This window comes from Aptenodytes patagonicus, chromosome 1 (assembly GCF_965638725.1).
Source record: "Aptenodytes patagonicus chromosome 1, bAptPat1.pri.cur, whole genome shotgun sequence".
Classification (NCBI taxonomy): domain Eukaryota; kingdom Metazoa; phylum Chordata; class Aves; order Sphenisciformes; family Spheniscidae; genus Aptenodytes; species Aptenodytes patagonicus.
In genome coordinates, this window is record NC_134949.1 from 72,112,035 (window position 1) to 72,125,085 (window position 13,051).

At 38.8% G+C, this 13,051-nt stretch overlaps 1 protein-coding gene across 1 annotated transcript in view; it reads right to left on the minus strand.

Moving 5' to 3' along the window:
* Positions 1–463: 463 nt before the first annotated feature.
* The window catches only part of SLC15A5 (solute carrier family 15 member 5), a 35,353-nt gene continuing 22,765 nt past the window's right edge, over positions 464–13,051 (minus strand). Inside the window, exons 7-9 of the mRNA XM_076328758.1 lie at positions 10,723–10,854; positions 2,550–2,658; positions 464–640 (exon numbers count right to left, since the gene is read on the minus strand). Of these exons, the coding sequence (XP_076184873.1) occupies positions 496–640; positions 2,550–2,658; positions 10,723–10,854 (386 nt within the window). The 3' untranslated portion in view covers positions 464–495. The remainder of the gene's footprint in view (positions 641–2,549; positions 2,659–10,722; positions 10,855–13,051) is intronic.

Sequence of the window (13,051 nt, forward strand, 5' to 3'; positions counted from 1 at the left end):
GGGGGAACTAAGGTAAAGAAGCAACTTGCTGAAGGCTGGGTAGCAGATAAGTAGCAGAGCCAAGAATAGCACACAAGTCTCCCACCTTTGCAAGTATCAACTAGCCAATACCAGACTCCAAAATTATTTGTAAATGATACTGTCACAAAGTAATTTGCTAAACAAATGTGTACATGAGTTTATTATTTTTGAACCATTACTGAGTACAAATACATGTGGATACCTATCTATTTCCCTACAGAGATTAAAAGCTTCTCTCTACCAACCGTGCCAAGCAGTGAGCTCTCATTGTCCTCGACATGCATTATGACAGTGCAGCATCCTACAAGGCCAAATCCTATGACGACTGCTATTTTGTAAACTTATAAATAACATTATTATTTCTAAGATAATTCATAAATACATTGGCAGTTCCACTAGTACACTAGGTAATTTATCATTAGAAAGCTGGTTGGTAACACAATCAAAATCTAGTCAAACAAGTGAGAAATTTTATCAGGTTTTCTCCATAGGAGACAAAATGGGAGAACTTTCCAGGACGCTATCATAATGCTTGACGACTTTTTTGTGCTTCAAAAGTTTTTCTTCAGGAAGACTTCCTCTGAATTCATTGGTGTATTCCCGATTCAGATTGTCATATCTGGGAGGGAGGATAGGGAAGGAAAATACTGAAATAATCATCCTTTCTGGGATTAGCTTCATCCATTGTTTATTAGGTAATATTTTGCAAGTTACAGTGCCTTCTGAATCCTGGACTTCTAAGCAGCCAAAAAAAAAAAAAAAAAAGAAAAGGATAGTGGTATGTGCTTTCCTAGAAGCTTTCAGAACTTCAGGATGAGAAGTGCCAAACGGGATGCAGGTGTTATTAATAGCTGTACTGTGTCATTTTAACAAATTTAAAAAAGAAACATGCTTTTTTCCTCAGAGAAATTTTAGTATATTTTTTCTAATTCAGAGTTTTAAAGCCTGATTTCCCCCCACCTTTAAATCAGTGTTTATCTGAATAGTCCTCACCCTTTTCTCCCTGCTCTGGGAGAATTCTTATTCGGCACAAAATGAAACAATTACATTTGACCTCAAAAAACATACTTCATATAGGTTTTGATTGTCTTATTGAAAAATGAGCTACCTTGATTTTGAAGTGAAATATCAATTTGAAATAATTTTTTTTTTTTTTTTTTTTTTTTTTTTTTTTTTTTTTAGGAAGACTGGAGGTCAACAGATTTCCTTGTAAAAATATGTTGATTTGTAGCAAAATTGTTTGATAAGTTCAACCCAATTTTATGGCCAGTCTAACAACCAAAACCTTTTAGTTTTCAGCAGTAAGTGTCACAAATGAAAGTTTCATTCTACAGAAGAATAAAATCCCATTTTATAAAAGGAAGACAAAGTACATACAGGAGAAACATTTCTAATCATGACTCAGGTCACATTTAAAAAGAACAGAATCAAGAACTAGCCACTGGAGTAAATGGACACTTGTGTCTCAGGTTACATTGAAATAATTGACAAGATGCTATAGTAATATTTGGTGCTGAAAAGTTAGTGCTATATGTAACAGAAAAGGCAGTATTTTTCTCAAGAGTTCTAGAAGTACACTGCCCTTGGAAATTTTCTGTTATTGTCATTATGAAATCACTCCTTCATCAAGGTTTCTGAAAGATTTCCATAGAACTGCAGCCTAATGTCTAAAAGAGAATGCCACTAACACGTGACCCTTCCCAGTCGTGGTGACACAGGTTGCTTCCCTCCCTGTTCTTGACTACGAATATTACTTAGAACACTGACCATAGAAAGTTAACTGTGATTAAATGTTCCAGAATACAGGAGACAGGCCAACTTTCAAACCACCCTGGATGTAAATGGGGACTGCAGTTGTGAGTTCCTTGCATTTTACAGGCAATAAACCTAGGCTCTATAGGTGGCATAAAATTGCTTCCTGTGTGGGGGCTAATTAAGCAACTCCCATTGTCTCCAGCAGAAAGTTGCTTTTATCTCATTGACCAGTAGACCATCAGAAAATATTTCAGGGTTATTCTGTTGAAACCACTGCGTACAGCATTAACCAGGAGCGGTCTGCTGTTTTCTTGCAACCCCTTCACCTACTGTCCTATACTAAAGATGTAAGCTCGTTGAGACAACAGCAACGTTTTCTATATATTGGTACAAAGCCAAGTGCGGTGGAGGTCAGTTCCATGACTGAGATATCTTGGTACTGTGATCTAAACGCCATGCCAACATATTTACGTCCTTCTGTAAAGAATAGGGTGCTCTTCTTTCTTCAAGGCATTTTTATATTAATAAGACCCCTTAAATATTTAAGGCTAACTACATCAGTCTTTTTTTTTTTTTTTTAAACCTTACCACATAATTTTTACTGTGAAATCTCTCTCCTCAAGGCAGATGAAAAATATTAAAGTCTGAACCCTGAATGACAACACATGATCTATCGCTACCAATTCTTTATTACACACTAGTTTACAGGTTTTGCAAGAATTTCTACCCATATCTACAAATGAAACATCAAGCTTTCATTTTCACACACATACCTGTGTGCAATGGTCCAGAACCCCAGGGTGTTCACCATCATTAAGGAAGCCAAGAAGAAGAAGAATCTCTCCAATTTGCCTTCATGCAGCAAGTGTGGAAACCAGCTGCCTGGCAAAGCAGACATTTGAAGCAGAATTAGTTTACCTTGCAGGATGAGACGTGGCTCAGATGAAAGACACGAAGATAACTCTGTGTAAGACACAATCACAGCAGGTGCTTTGAACCCCCCCTGTAGCTATTTATACAGACTTCATTCTCACAGCATTTATGTTTTTTTGAGTCTACAGTATACTTTGCTCCTGCTTTGCGGACAGGCAATAGAGATCTAGAGAAACTGAAGAACTTTCCTAACAGATCTGAAGTGTGCTGGAAAACCTAACTCTGCACAACTACTACTGTAATGATTGGGCCATCTTCCCTCTATATTATCCTGTGCACATAGCTAAATGATTGTCAGGTATGAAAATTTTAGGAAGAGCTAGAATTAAGGTGTTCTGTAGAAATCCTTATTCACATCTCTCATGGTTTTAATAGGCCCTTCTTAAGACAAAAAAAAAAAAAGGCATAAAAAGCATTTGTTCAGTGCCTTGGATGGTGCTCCGTTACCAAGATGCTACCTGACATTTTACTTTACCTTTCTTTATAGCTGCCTTTAGCCGTGAGTCTGCAACGTGTCCTTGTCTTGCACACGGCATTTATTTGCGTGAATCAGACCTTCTTCTACTAAGGCTTTTGGCAATAGTGCCTGGGACATTTTCGCAGCTTAAACTCCATGCAGCAGAGGACAGTACCAGCTATATACACCCAGAGTCTTCCCTGCCTGTATTCTTGTGTGCTTTGGTTTGCAACTGTATTGCTTTTGATGTTGTCCGTTGCTACCAGTCTGCAAACAAGCTCGAGTGGTAAATAACTATGGAAATCAAGATGCTTAAAACAGAAAGCCAGCCCAAATCAGTCTGCATTTGAAGACAATCAGTACTTGAATTACCATAATCAACTACAGCAAAAACATAAAACCAAGGTGAAAAAGAAGTTACAGTAGATACAGAATATCAGAGAAAGCTCTACAGTCCTGTAACGACCTTTTACATTAGTTCGGAATACAGGATCTTTATTGTCTTTGAAGAAAGAGAGACTGTCTTCATTAGCAAGTAGTGAAGTGCAATAGGAGCAAATACAGAGCGTGAAACAACTGGTGCTGAGAATACGAAGTCCACACTATACACAGCTCAGGGGGGGTCACATCAGACCAGTTCCCACTAACACCTGGAACCCATCAGGCATGAGCATTTTTTTGGTTTAGTTCCATCCAAAAGGAATGCAGGGTTTTTGTGCTCCAGGATCACTCTGTGATGCAAATCAGAGATGATCAGGAGGTTCAGATCAAAAACACACTTTTGATCTGACCTAAAACACCAGCATCGCTGTGCCCAAAGTCGCCTTTCTTTGCTCCCTCGAAGTCTGGTATCAAATCCTACCCATCTAAATAGAGTGGCTGCTCACCACTTGAACGACCTAAAAGGGAGAGGAGGAAAAACAGCCGCCTTTGCCAAAGCTGTGCTGTACAAACCTGATAGCCTTAACTGATCTTTTGGCCACTAATGCCATCTTTAGCCATCCAATGCCATTCTTAGCTTGTCAAAATTTTCTAATTACAGAGAAAGAGCTGTTCCACAGCCCAGGAGAGCCAGCAGTCAAAGGATTACACTCCGCCCCCCCCCCCCCCCCCCCCCTACATATATTTACATTTTTCTCTTTCCTCCACATCTTAGAGTTGTAAACACATTTCTTTTCAAAGCAGTTACCTTTAGCTCTCCTGGGATTAACAGAGAACAACTGCCATCAGCGCAGTTTTCCCTAACTCCTCCGCAGTTTGCTCCATGCCACGTTACCTTTCTGCCTGTCACAGAGCACCACCTCACCTCTGCCTGCGCGGTTCCTTTTGTAGCATTATCTCAGAGCAAGTTTTAAAACGTATCATTTAACGTTGTCAGTTGACTGAGCTCCTAGGTGCTATAACTTCATTTTAGTAGCTTATAAACTTTTACTGTCATAATTCACAATCAGGTAGTTTTTCATTTCACATCCCCCAGTGGCCAATAGAAGTCACGGAGAGATCGCGTGTATCTGATGAAAGAGAAAGCACGCATGGGGCTCGGCGCTACAGCTTGTCAGAGCAGAGTTCACACTGTCTGCTAGGTTATTTACATCAGCTAGGCTAACTATATGAGCAGCAGGAGCTTCCTAATGGAACAGCGTTTACAATGAAACCTGAACAGAAAATATGTACTTAAAAATACCACTGAGCGATTAAAAAAAAAAAAAAAAAGAGGAATTTAGCAGCTTCTAAGAGAACGGAGTAAAATGGACCTTTGAAACTGTCTTAAAGCTAGCAAAGGCACCATACCGAAGCGTTGAAAGTGGGAATGGTTGGTTTTATCAGGGTGGGAGGGCAGCCCAGCAAACAGGAGATCTGGGTTTTGCCCCCACTTCACCACTGGTCTCCTCCATGGCCTGGGTCCAAGATCATTGCTCTCTCTCCTCTCTGCCTCTTTTAGTAATTGCCAGTGTTTAAACAGTGAGGCCAGGATAACAACACAAAGCCTCTGGAAAATCCTGTATTATAAATGAGCAACAGCATAGGCAGGGCCAAAATTAGATCGGGCATGGTAAGACTCCAGCTCCCATAGCGCTCTCTCTCTCTCTCACTTACTGCTCTATCCAAAGCAAGAGGTAGGAGCAAGACTTCCTTTTCCTTTCAGTGAGGGGCAACAAGGTTCATCAGGGATGCCTTTCTCTACAGAGAAATAGGGGTTGCAGCAGTCCTAGAGATATCCAGACTGTTATCCTACTGCCAATACGCATTTTCATCAGTGGATACAGCAAAGATTAATGTAACCATTTGCTATTTTCAACCAAAAATATTTACTTCTCCCTTCCCCCCGCCCCTTCTTTTTCCTTTTTAAATGGAAGTTGGTTTTCCATGAAAGAGGGGATAAACCTGGACTACATTTACTTCTACTTACACTCACCGCACAGAGAATCCTCTGCTGGCAGAAAGCTTTGGGAGAACAGCCGTCAGTGTTAAAACATCAACCATGTGTTTCAGGCAGCAAAACTCCCTTTAGACGCTTTCACCTCTTACCCCACTAACACCTTCCACAAGCTGTCTGCAGACTCCAGCACCCTCCACTGACTGGGTTTGGGGTTCATACTTCCAGGATTTTACTCTCAGCCATGAACGTCAGGAACTTATTGGGCCAGTTTGTTTGTTTTTGCTGGAGTAAGATGCCCTAGGCACTACTGTGTTTGAAGAGTCCAGCACCTTCTCATCCTTGAATCAGAATGCAATATGCTAACAATTCACTTTCCCCCAAAAGACACTGCCTTTGGGTTCTGTCAATCCTTTACTTTTCTATGGAGATTGCCAACAGAAGTGCCAATTACAAGGTTGGTTTGTCACATAGATAATTGCTTACTGGGAATTAACTTTCTACAACAAGCTCCTGATTTCCATTTTTATTCCAACAATGGAAATACTTTGTAGCATGAATCACTCAGAGAATCAGAAGTTTCCTTTAGCTGTGTGTGTTTTAAAGAGCCTTTTCTTATTTGTTAGAGGTGAATCAGTTATGCATTTCATGGCAAATTTAGAAGAAATTAGAAGATTAAGTCTAGGCAGAGTCAGTTCCTCAAGCCTGCTATACCATACGTCATTGAAATAAAGTGCCTGGTAAACTTTCACTGACATTTTGCAGTCCTATTGATTTTGCATCAAAAATGCTCAGGTAGTACAAGAAGAAGAAATATTATACAACACCAAGAGAAAACACCTGATCCTACCAACACAGACAGAAAAGTAGGTGAAGCAGGGATTAGGACACAGACAAAAACCACTTTCCTGGGCTGTTTCTGGTGGATGACTGACAGCAACAAACTGCTGGCAATACTAGCCACGAAAGAAGATGTGGAAAGGGCTATAAGCCAGTCCTTGACATATACTAATGCACACAAGGTATCTGTTACTATGATGGCACCCTTGGAGCTCTCAAGGGATCCACAACAAAGCCCAAAGTTGCATAGGAAGGCATTCAGGTTGTTTACTGAATAACACCATCATGTTTTAGTATTGGGAAAACACAGAAGACAAAGCAAAACAGTCACATGCCAGAAGTTAGTATAGTCTGTACAATTCCTGCATTTTTACAGCTATCCTACAACCTAGACTATGATTATAGAAAAATTTAATTCACATCTTAGAAAAGGACTGTATTGCCTTCCATCATTTCATCAAGTTAGTGGGCATATATTTAGTGTTTAATCATATCCAAATTAAAGTCTCAGTCTGCCTCTAATCCTTATTAGCTAAGTAGGCACCAGTGGACACCACCATCTGGACCACAAGAGGTATCCTTTAGCTTTATCATGTTTGGTATTTAGAATCACACAAGGCTCCAAAGTGAAAAAAAAAAAAAAAAATAAACCCACAAAAACACCCTGGTTCTCTAAATACAAGCAGGAAAAGTGTGCCTGGGGCAGTTTCCTTCCTCTGACCTTTTTTTTTTTTTCTTTTCTCCTTTCTTACATATTTACATTAATATTTTTAGAGAAATGTATTCTGAAATGATTGGCATAGGAGGACAGGTTTTGTCTTGCATCTTCTTCTGTTAAAATGTTAGGAGAGGTAAGAGATCCAAAAGAAAGCAGTTTCCCAGCTTGTACTGAAAATATCACTGTCACCCGTCATCTGTTTGCACTCGTCAGATTTTAAAAAAAGTCTTTTTATCATATTCACACCATCCTCCATAGATGCGTTAAAAATGATTAATGCAGCTTTGACTGTGACTGATATCTGATCAACTTTGCCAATAAAAACCCAAATAAAATTCTAAACTAGTGACATGAAATAGGATATAAAATGTTTAAATTTTGTCAACACCCTCTGTGCTTCAGCACTTCAAAATACACACTGGAGAATCTACTTCACTGATTCCTGAATTGCTTCACGGCAAACATGGTCTCATTGCTTAGAGATGGGAGAACCAGAAATAGTCTTGGCTCACGTTTTGGTGAAACAAGAATCATGGGACAAAAGCACCCATAGCCCAAGAGTCGCACACTAAGCCTTGTTAAATCTTGCAAAACCATTGCATAAACACTATCATCTTCTTTCAGCAAAAGAGAAAGAACTTTGGTCTTCCAATATAAATAAATTAGTTCAGCTTTTTAGGAAAAAAAAAAAAAAAAAAAAAAAAAAAGAGTTCTGGGTGGTTTGCTTTACTTCCAGTTCCATAATTTGTCCAAATACCAAATGTTTTACAAGCTCTTTAAACAGAGCTGAAAAATAATACCAAATGTGAGTAATGAGGGCTTAATTTGTGTCATTTGACCTGAGAGAAGTCACAATTTTGTTCTCTGAAGCACTATCATCTTTAGAGGGTTCAACAGGTAACCATTAGGTTTTATAAATTAAAAAATTATTATTTTGCTGATCTTAAGCTTTTTGTCACAAGCACCAAAGAACACCGTAAGAAGCACAATGGAAGAGTTTGGAAAAAATACAGATGGAACAAGAGAATTTTGTAGATAACATTTCCTATCAAACTAGGAGAAAAACAAAACCAAGCCTAAATCCTCTTTGGTTTTGTTGGAGTCTATACCCAGCTCCAAAAGTCTGATCCCAAGCCTACTTTGATTTATGAGTCATATTAGACAAAAGTCTAGCTGGGATGAGTAGAGGAATACTCTAAGTCTTCAGTCTGAAGCGTTATAACATGAATGAAGATACAGGAGTATCTCCATTATTTACAAGCTGTGAATTGCATGAATTGTGGTAACTTGGAATAATTAATCTCTTTCAAGCAGGGAACACTGGGAAAGAGATACCCAGTGAGATTCCACTTATTTTTAGAAATAAAATGTGAGCGCCCAATAATATGTTGTTTACATACTAATAGAGAAAGTAATCTCTAATGCTTCTAACTAGAGCAACAGAGCAAACATTAAACATTTTTCACTATATTTTCTCTAAAGCTTTTCAAGTTTTGCAGAGGACTTCCCCTATTTAGGGGCTTATTCAGTCCCATTACGGCACCTTAATCTGAATACAGACTGTCACTGAATCCCTTGGAAATTTAAGGGTGGCTTTTGCTCAGGATAATGGTGCGGTCAATTCCATCTACAGGAATGACAGGTCTGACAAAGTTAAATAAAGACGTAAGTTATACCTTTTTTTTCAAAGCTAAGTAGAGAATTTTGCCACCCAACTTCATAAAAGTGAGGAGTATTTTAGCCAGGAAGCTTTTTCAGTTTGCTCAAAAATCTTGAGCAAAAAGGGTTAGAACATGGCAACTGCAGTCTGTGGAGAATTTGGAGAGTTCAGGCTTTTTGGTCCCAGCCACGATGAGAATTTGAAGGCTCTGATAAAACAGTATTTCTGGCAAGAAATGAACATTTTCTTTTTTGAATCAATTAAATGTTTTCATACAGACTTACAGAAAAAGAATAAATCACCCTGATAAAAAATTAGACAAAAACCTACTGAATTGCAAACCAAATGCAAAAATTGATTTTCTCTATCACTTTGTATAAAATATTCTATAAAGGAATAAATTATATATATAGTGGCACAATATAGTCAAAATGTTTTGATGCTGACATTATGCTTAATTATTTTATAAATATTTAATTATACCCAAAGTCAAATTGCAGTAAAATATGTCAATTTTACTAAAACAAAATATTTCAGCCTTATCAAAATTAATAATTTCCATACTTTTGGGGGGAGGGGAAGACAAAAAGTCAGCAACATAGTCTTTCTTGAAGTGTTAGTTTCATTGAACCCATATTACCCAATGAAAAAAAAAAATAAAATCTATTCCACTGGGGGACATTCAAGGAGCTCTGCTCTCCACACTAGATGTCTTGGTACTTATTAGTTCTTTGCCTGACTCATTTGGGTAAGCATTCCTGTTTTTTACCCTCTCTAGGTGATGCTTTTATACCTCATAATAAAATTTTAATTGAGTTAATTTAAAAACAGCACTGCATGTCAAAGAACCATTACAATTTCTTGTCATACTTTCAAAAAAACCCACTTCCCCTTGTTTTTAAGTTACATCGTTCTTTATGTAGGAAAGAGAAGAACCCAAAACTTAACCATGAGCAGTTACAAAATTCTGCAGCCGTGGTAACTGCAATGGTGTCGTGCATTAGGGCCAGCAGTTGTGCTCTGTAAGAGAACAGTTCTCTGTAACACAGTGACAAAGCTTATCAGTGGAAATCATCTTTAGAAGTTCTGCTTCAGCAAGTGGAACTATTTCAGATGTGTGAACAAAGGGATCCCTGTCCTTTGGTTCAAGAACTCAAGTGCTTTACTTTTTAAATTTACTTATGAAACAAGTCTTTTCTGTATTGAACAAAGATTCATCAGCAAAGGAAAAAAGACTTTAAGAAACTCTTGGCCTATCTTGAAAGTCAGCAACCCAGAAAAATCTCCAGTTCAGGGCTTACACTAAATAATCCTCAACAGGCTGACTCTGAAATAACTCCTTTTGAAACAGTAAGTTCTCTGGAAATTGCAGTATTCATCTGCAAAAGGGTAAAACCACAGTGAGGCCATATTGTCACAGAATCTGGTTCTTCCAGTAGCTGGGCAAAAGGGAGAGGCGTAAAGGCGGCAAGAGAGAACTAGTAGGTCTAGGGGAACAAATTCCCTAGATGCCTTTGAAACACTCGACTCAACCTCCTTTCTGCTACGACACTATGGAACAGAAAGAAATGCATGTTCTCCATTCTTTGAAGCATTAATCTTGCTCTCATGGCCAGAGGCTTCTATGTAAGTGTGGCTAACATAAATGTACTTCTTCATGAAGATAAAAAGATGCTTCCTAGACAGTTTATTTTCTTGTCTTCCAGAACAGAAGTATAGAGATTGGAGGTGAGGGCTTCCTGCAAGATGCCATCCTCTAATTACTCCAACTATCAAAACTAAGATGACTCATTAAAATTGGATGAATACAGCTGGAAGGCTATTTCCTATCTTAATTCCATCTTAATTGTGAGAGAAAAATCAATAAAACTTTGGCATCCCCTTTAATTCTGCTGCCTAATTCTCCAAATCAATAATATTAGAAAACTGCTCAGGAACACCAGTCATGAGCATATTCTTACCTTGAGTGCCTGCATGGGCTGTCTGAACAAAGAAAGCTCCCATAAAGCAGCCAGCTCCATTAAAGAGAGTTAAAAAATGCATGGAAATCCCTCTAATTCTTTCTGGCACGAGCCGGAATGAAAGTAAGGAACCTTAGAAAGGAAGCAGACACAGTTACAGGTTTAAAAAAAAAAAAAAAAAAGTAAATGATGGTAGAAGATAGATAAGACAGAAAAAAATCCAAAGTGTCTCCAGTAGGGACTTTCCATATTTTACATAGAGAATGTACTTGCTGCAGAAGGGCAATCAGACATGTTAGTATGTACCCTATCAACAAAGGATTATCTAAACTGTTTAAATGAATCTCTGTTACAAACCATCCCATGTACAACTATCGATATTCCACAAGTACGTAAAGATCTTTCACCCAGGCAGTTGCTTTCACCTTTTAAAACCTCAGGCATAGCGAGACAAGAGAAACACCACCGCAATCAGCAAGCATGAAGTCAGCAGATGTGATATTTAACTGCAGGACAGTGGGACCTCCTATGCCAGAGCCAATGCAGCATGGCTACTAGTAAATACTTCCAAAATCCAGAGCTCTACCTTAACTTGGACAGTTACCTTGCTCTAACTTAAGGCTTTACAATGCTCCTCTTTCCCAGAGAGCAACCCCCAGAGTCACTGGCTAATTTTTAAGACATTGTCTTCACTTTCTTGCCAGAAGATTAAACCAGAAGAAGCAACAGCTTTGGTGGTAAGGGGAAGCTGTAGCACGCTGTTGTAGTATGGATGATTATAAATAATCCCACCAGTTGTAATTTGGCTAAACTAGGTTAGAGTAACAGTAAGTCTTTATGATAGCTGCTCTTTTTGAGTAACTTTCCCTGATTATCAAAACCTCTTGTTTGCCAATTTCACACCTTGAGCACTCATCCACACTTGTTTTCCAAGCCCCGGTGTCTCCCAACCTGCTCTATTAGTTGAGTTTGAATGACCTCCAGCTTGAGACACTTGTCAGCAGAGGATCCTATTTGGATGCTGAGTTGCCTGAAGCATCTCTGAATACAAATGAAACTTTACAATCACCATCTTCCACCCTTTTTAATTTGGATGTCCAAATGAGAGCTTTGGAAACATATTAAAGAAAAGAAAAAAATACTATGGGTAGTGTTTTTTCATCATTCACAATGGGAACCAGAAGTCTGAGGGCAAGAGAAAGCAGGGGAGCCTGGGACACCATCTGTAGATACAACAGTACAGTCTGAAACATTGTACAGTCAGCGTCCTAGCTAATTTGAATCACTAAGAGCCTAAAAAGTTTTTGGTTATTCCTCCCTTCTAAAAGCAAGGGTGCAAAACATGCATCTTGGCCAGATTCAGCTTGGGTAATTGCATCCTACTTACCTAAATTACCCCTGCTGTTTCAATTGTATACTCCGTTCCTCGCTTCTCCCACGGTGCTGCTGTGAACTATTAAACAGCTGCTGCATTTCACCCTGGAGACTATTGCATTTCATCGGTGGGTGAAGTGATCCCCAATATATCCTTTAACTAACAGAGCTGTTTGTTACAAGGCTTCCCATTTCTAAGTGCTTTGAGACATGTTGATGGGCAGATGTTATTCTTGCAGCACTTCAGCAAACACTGCAAATCTGCTAACACTTTGTAGGGCAAAGTACTTACAGTGCACCAGACTGCTTGGACACTGGCAGCGTAACACAGCTGCTGCGGCCAGCAGGCTGGCTTCCCATCACCAGCAATCTCATGCACTGTGGGGGCAAATACCTGCTAATATTGTCCCACAGGATGGATTTTGGGTTTTTTTTGTGGTGGTATTTTTTTGTTGGGGGGGGGGGGCAGGGGAGTTTTGTGGTTTGTTTGGGTTTTTTTCCCTTTTTTTTTTTCCTCCTTTTAAATCATTGGGCTTTGAAAGAGTAATTTCGTAGTTTAAACCAAGCAAGGGTTACAAATTCAAGCTGTCAGAGGCCTGTGAGATCTTACATTCTAACACTGCAGAGGAGAGCAATTATTTTATCATTGTTTTATTTTATATTTTAAAGACTCAGTGCTAGGGAAACATTAAATGCTGATGTTATTCTAAGAGATGCTCATGCCACCTGAAGCAGATGATTATATAAAACTCCTATCAACAAGATAATGAAATATATTGTATAAACACAACTGTAAGTATCAAGGCTCAAATGTAGATAGAGAGTTCAATATGCCAAATCTAGCTCCTCTAACCAAGCACTTCAGAAATGAGATATCTCCTCTATTCCCTCTGATTACAAGTGTGAACATTTCTGTCTTCAACTTGGATCATGTACTTTCAGGTCAAGTAAATTA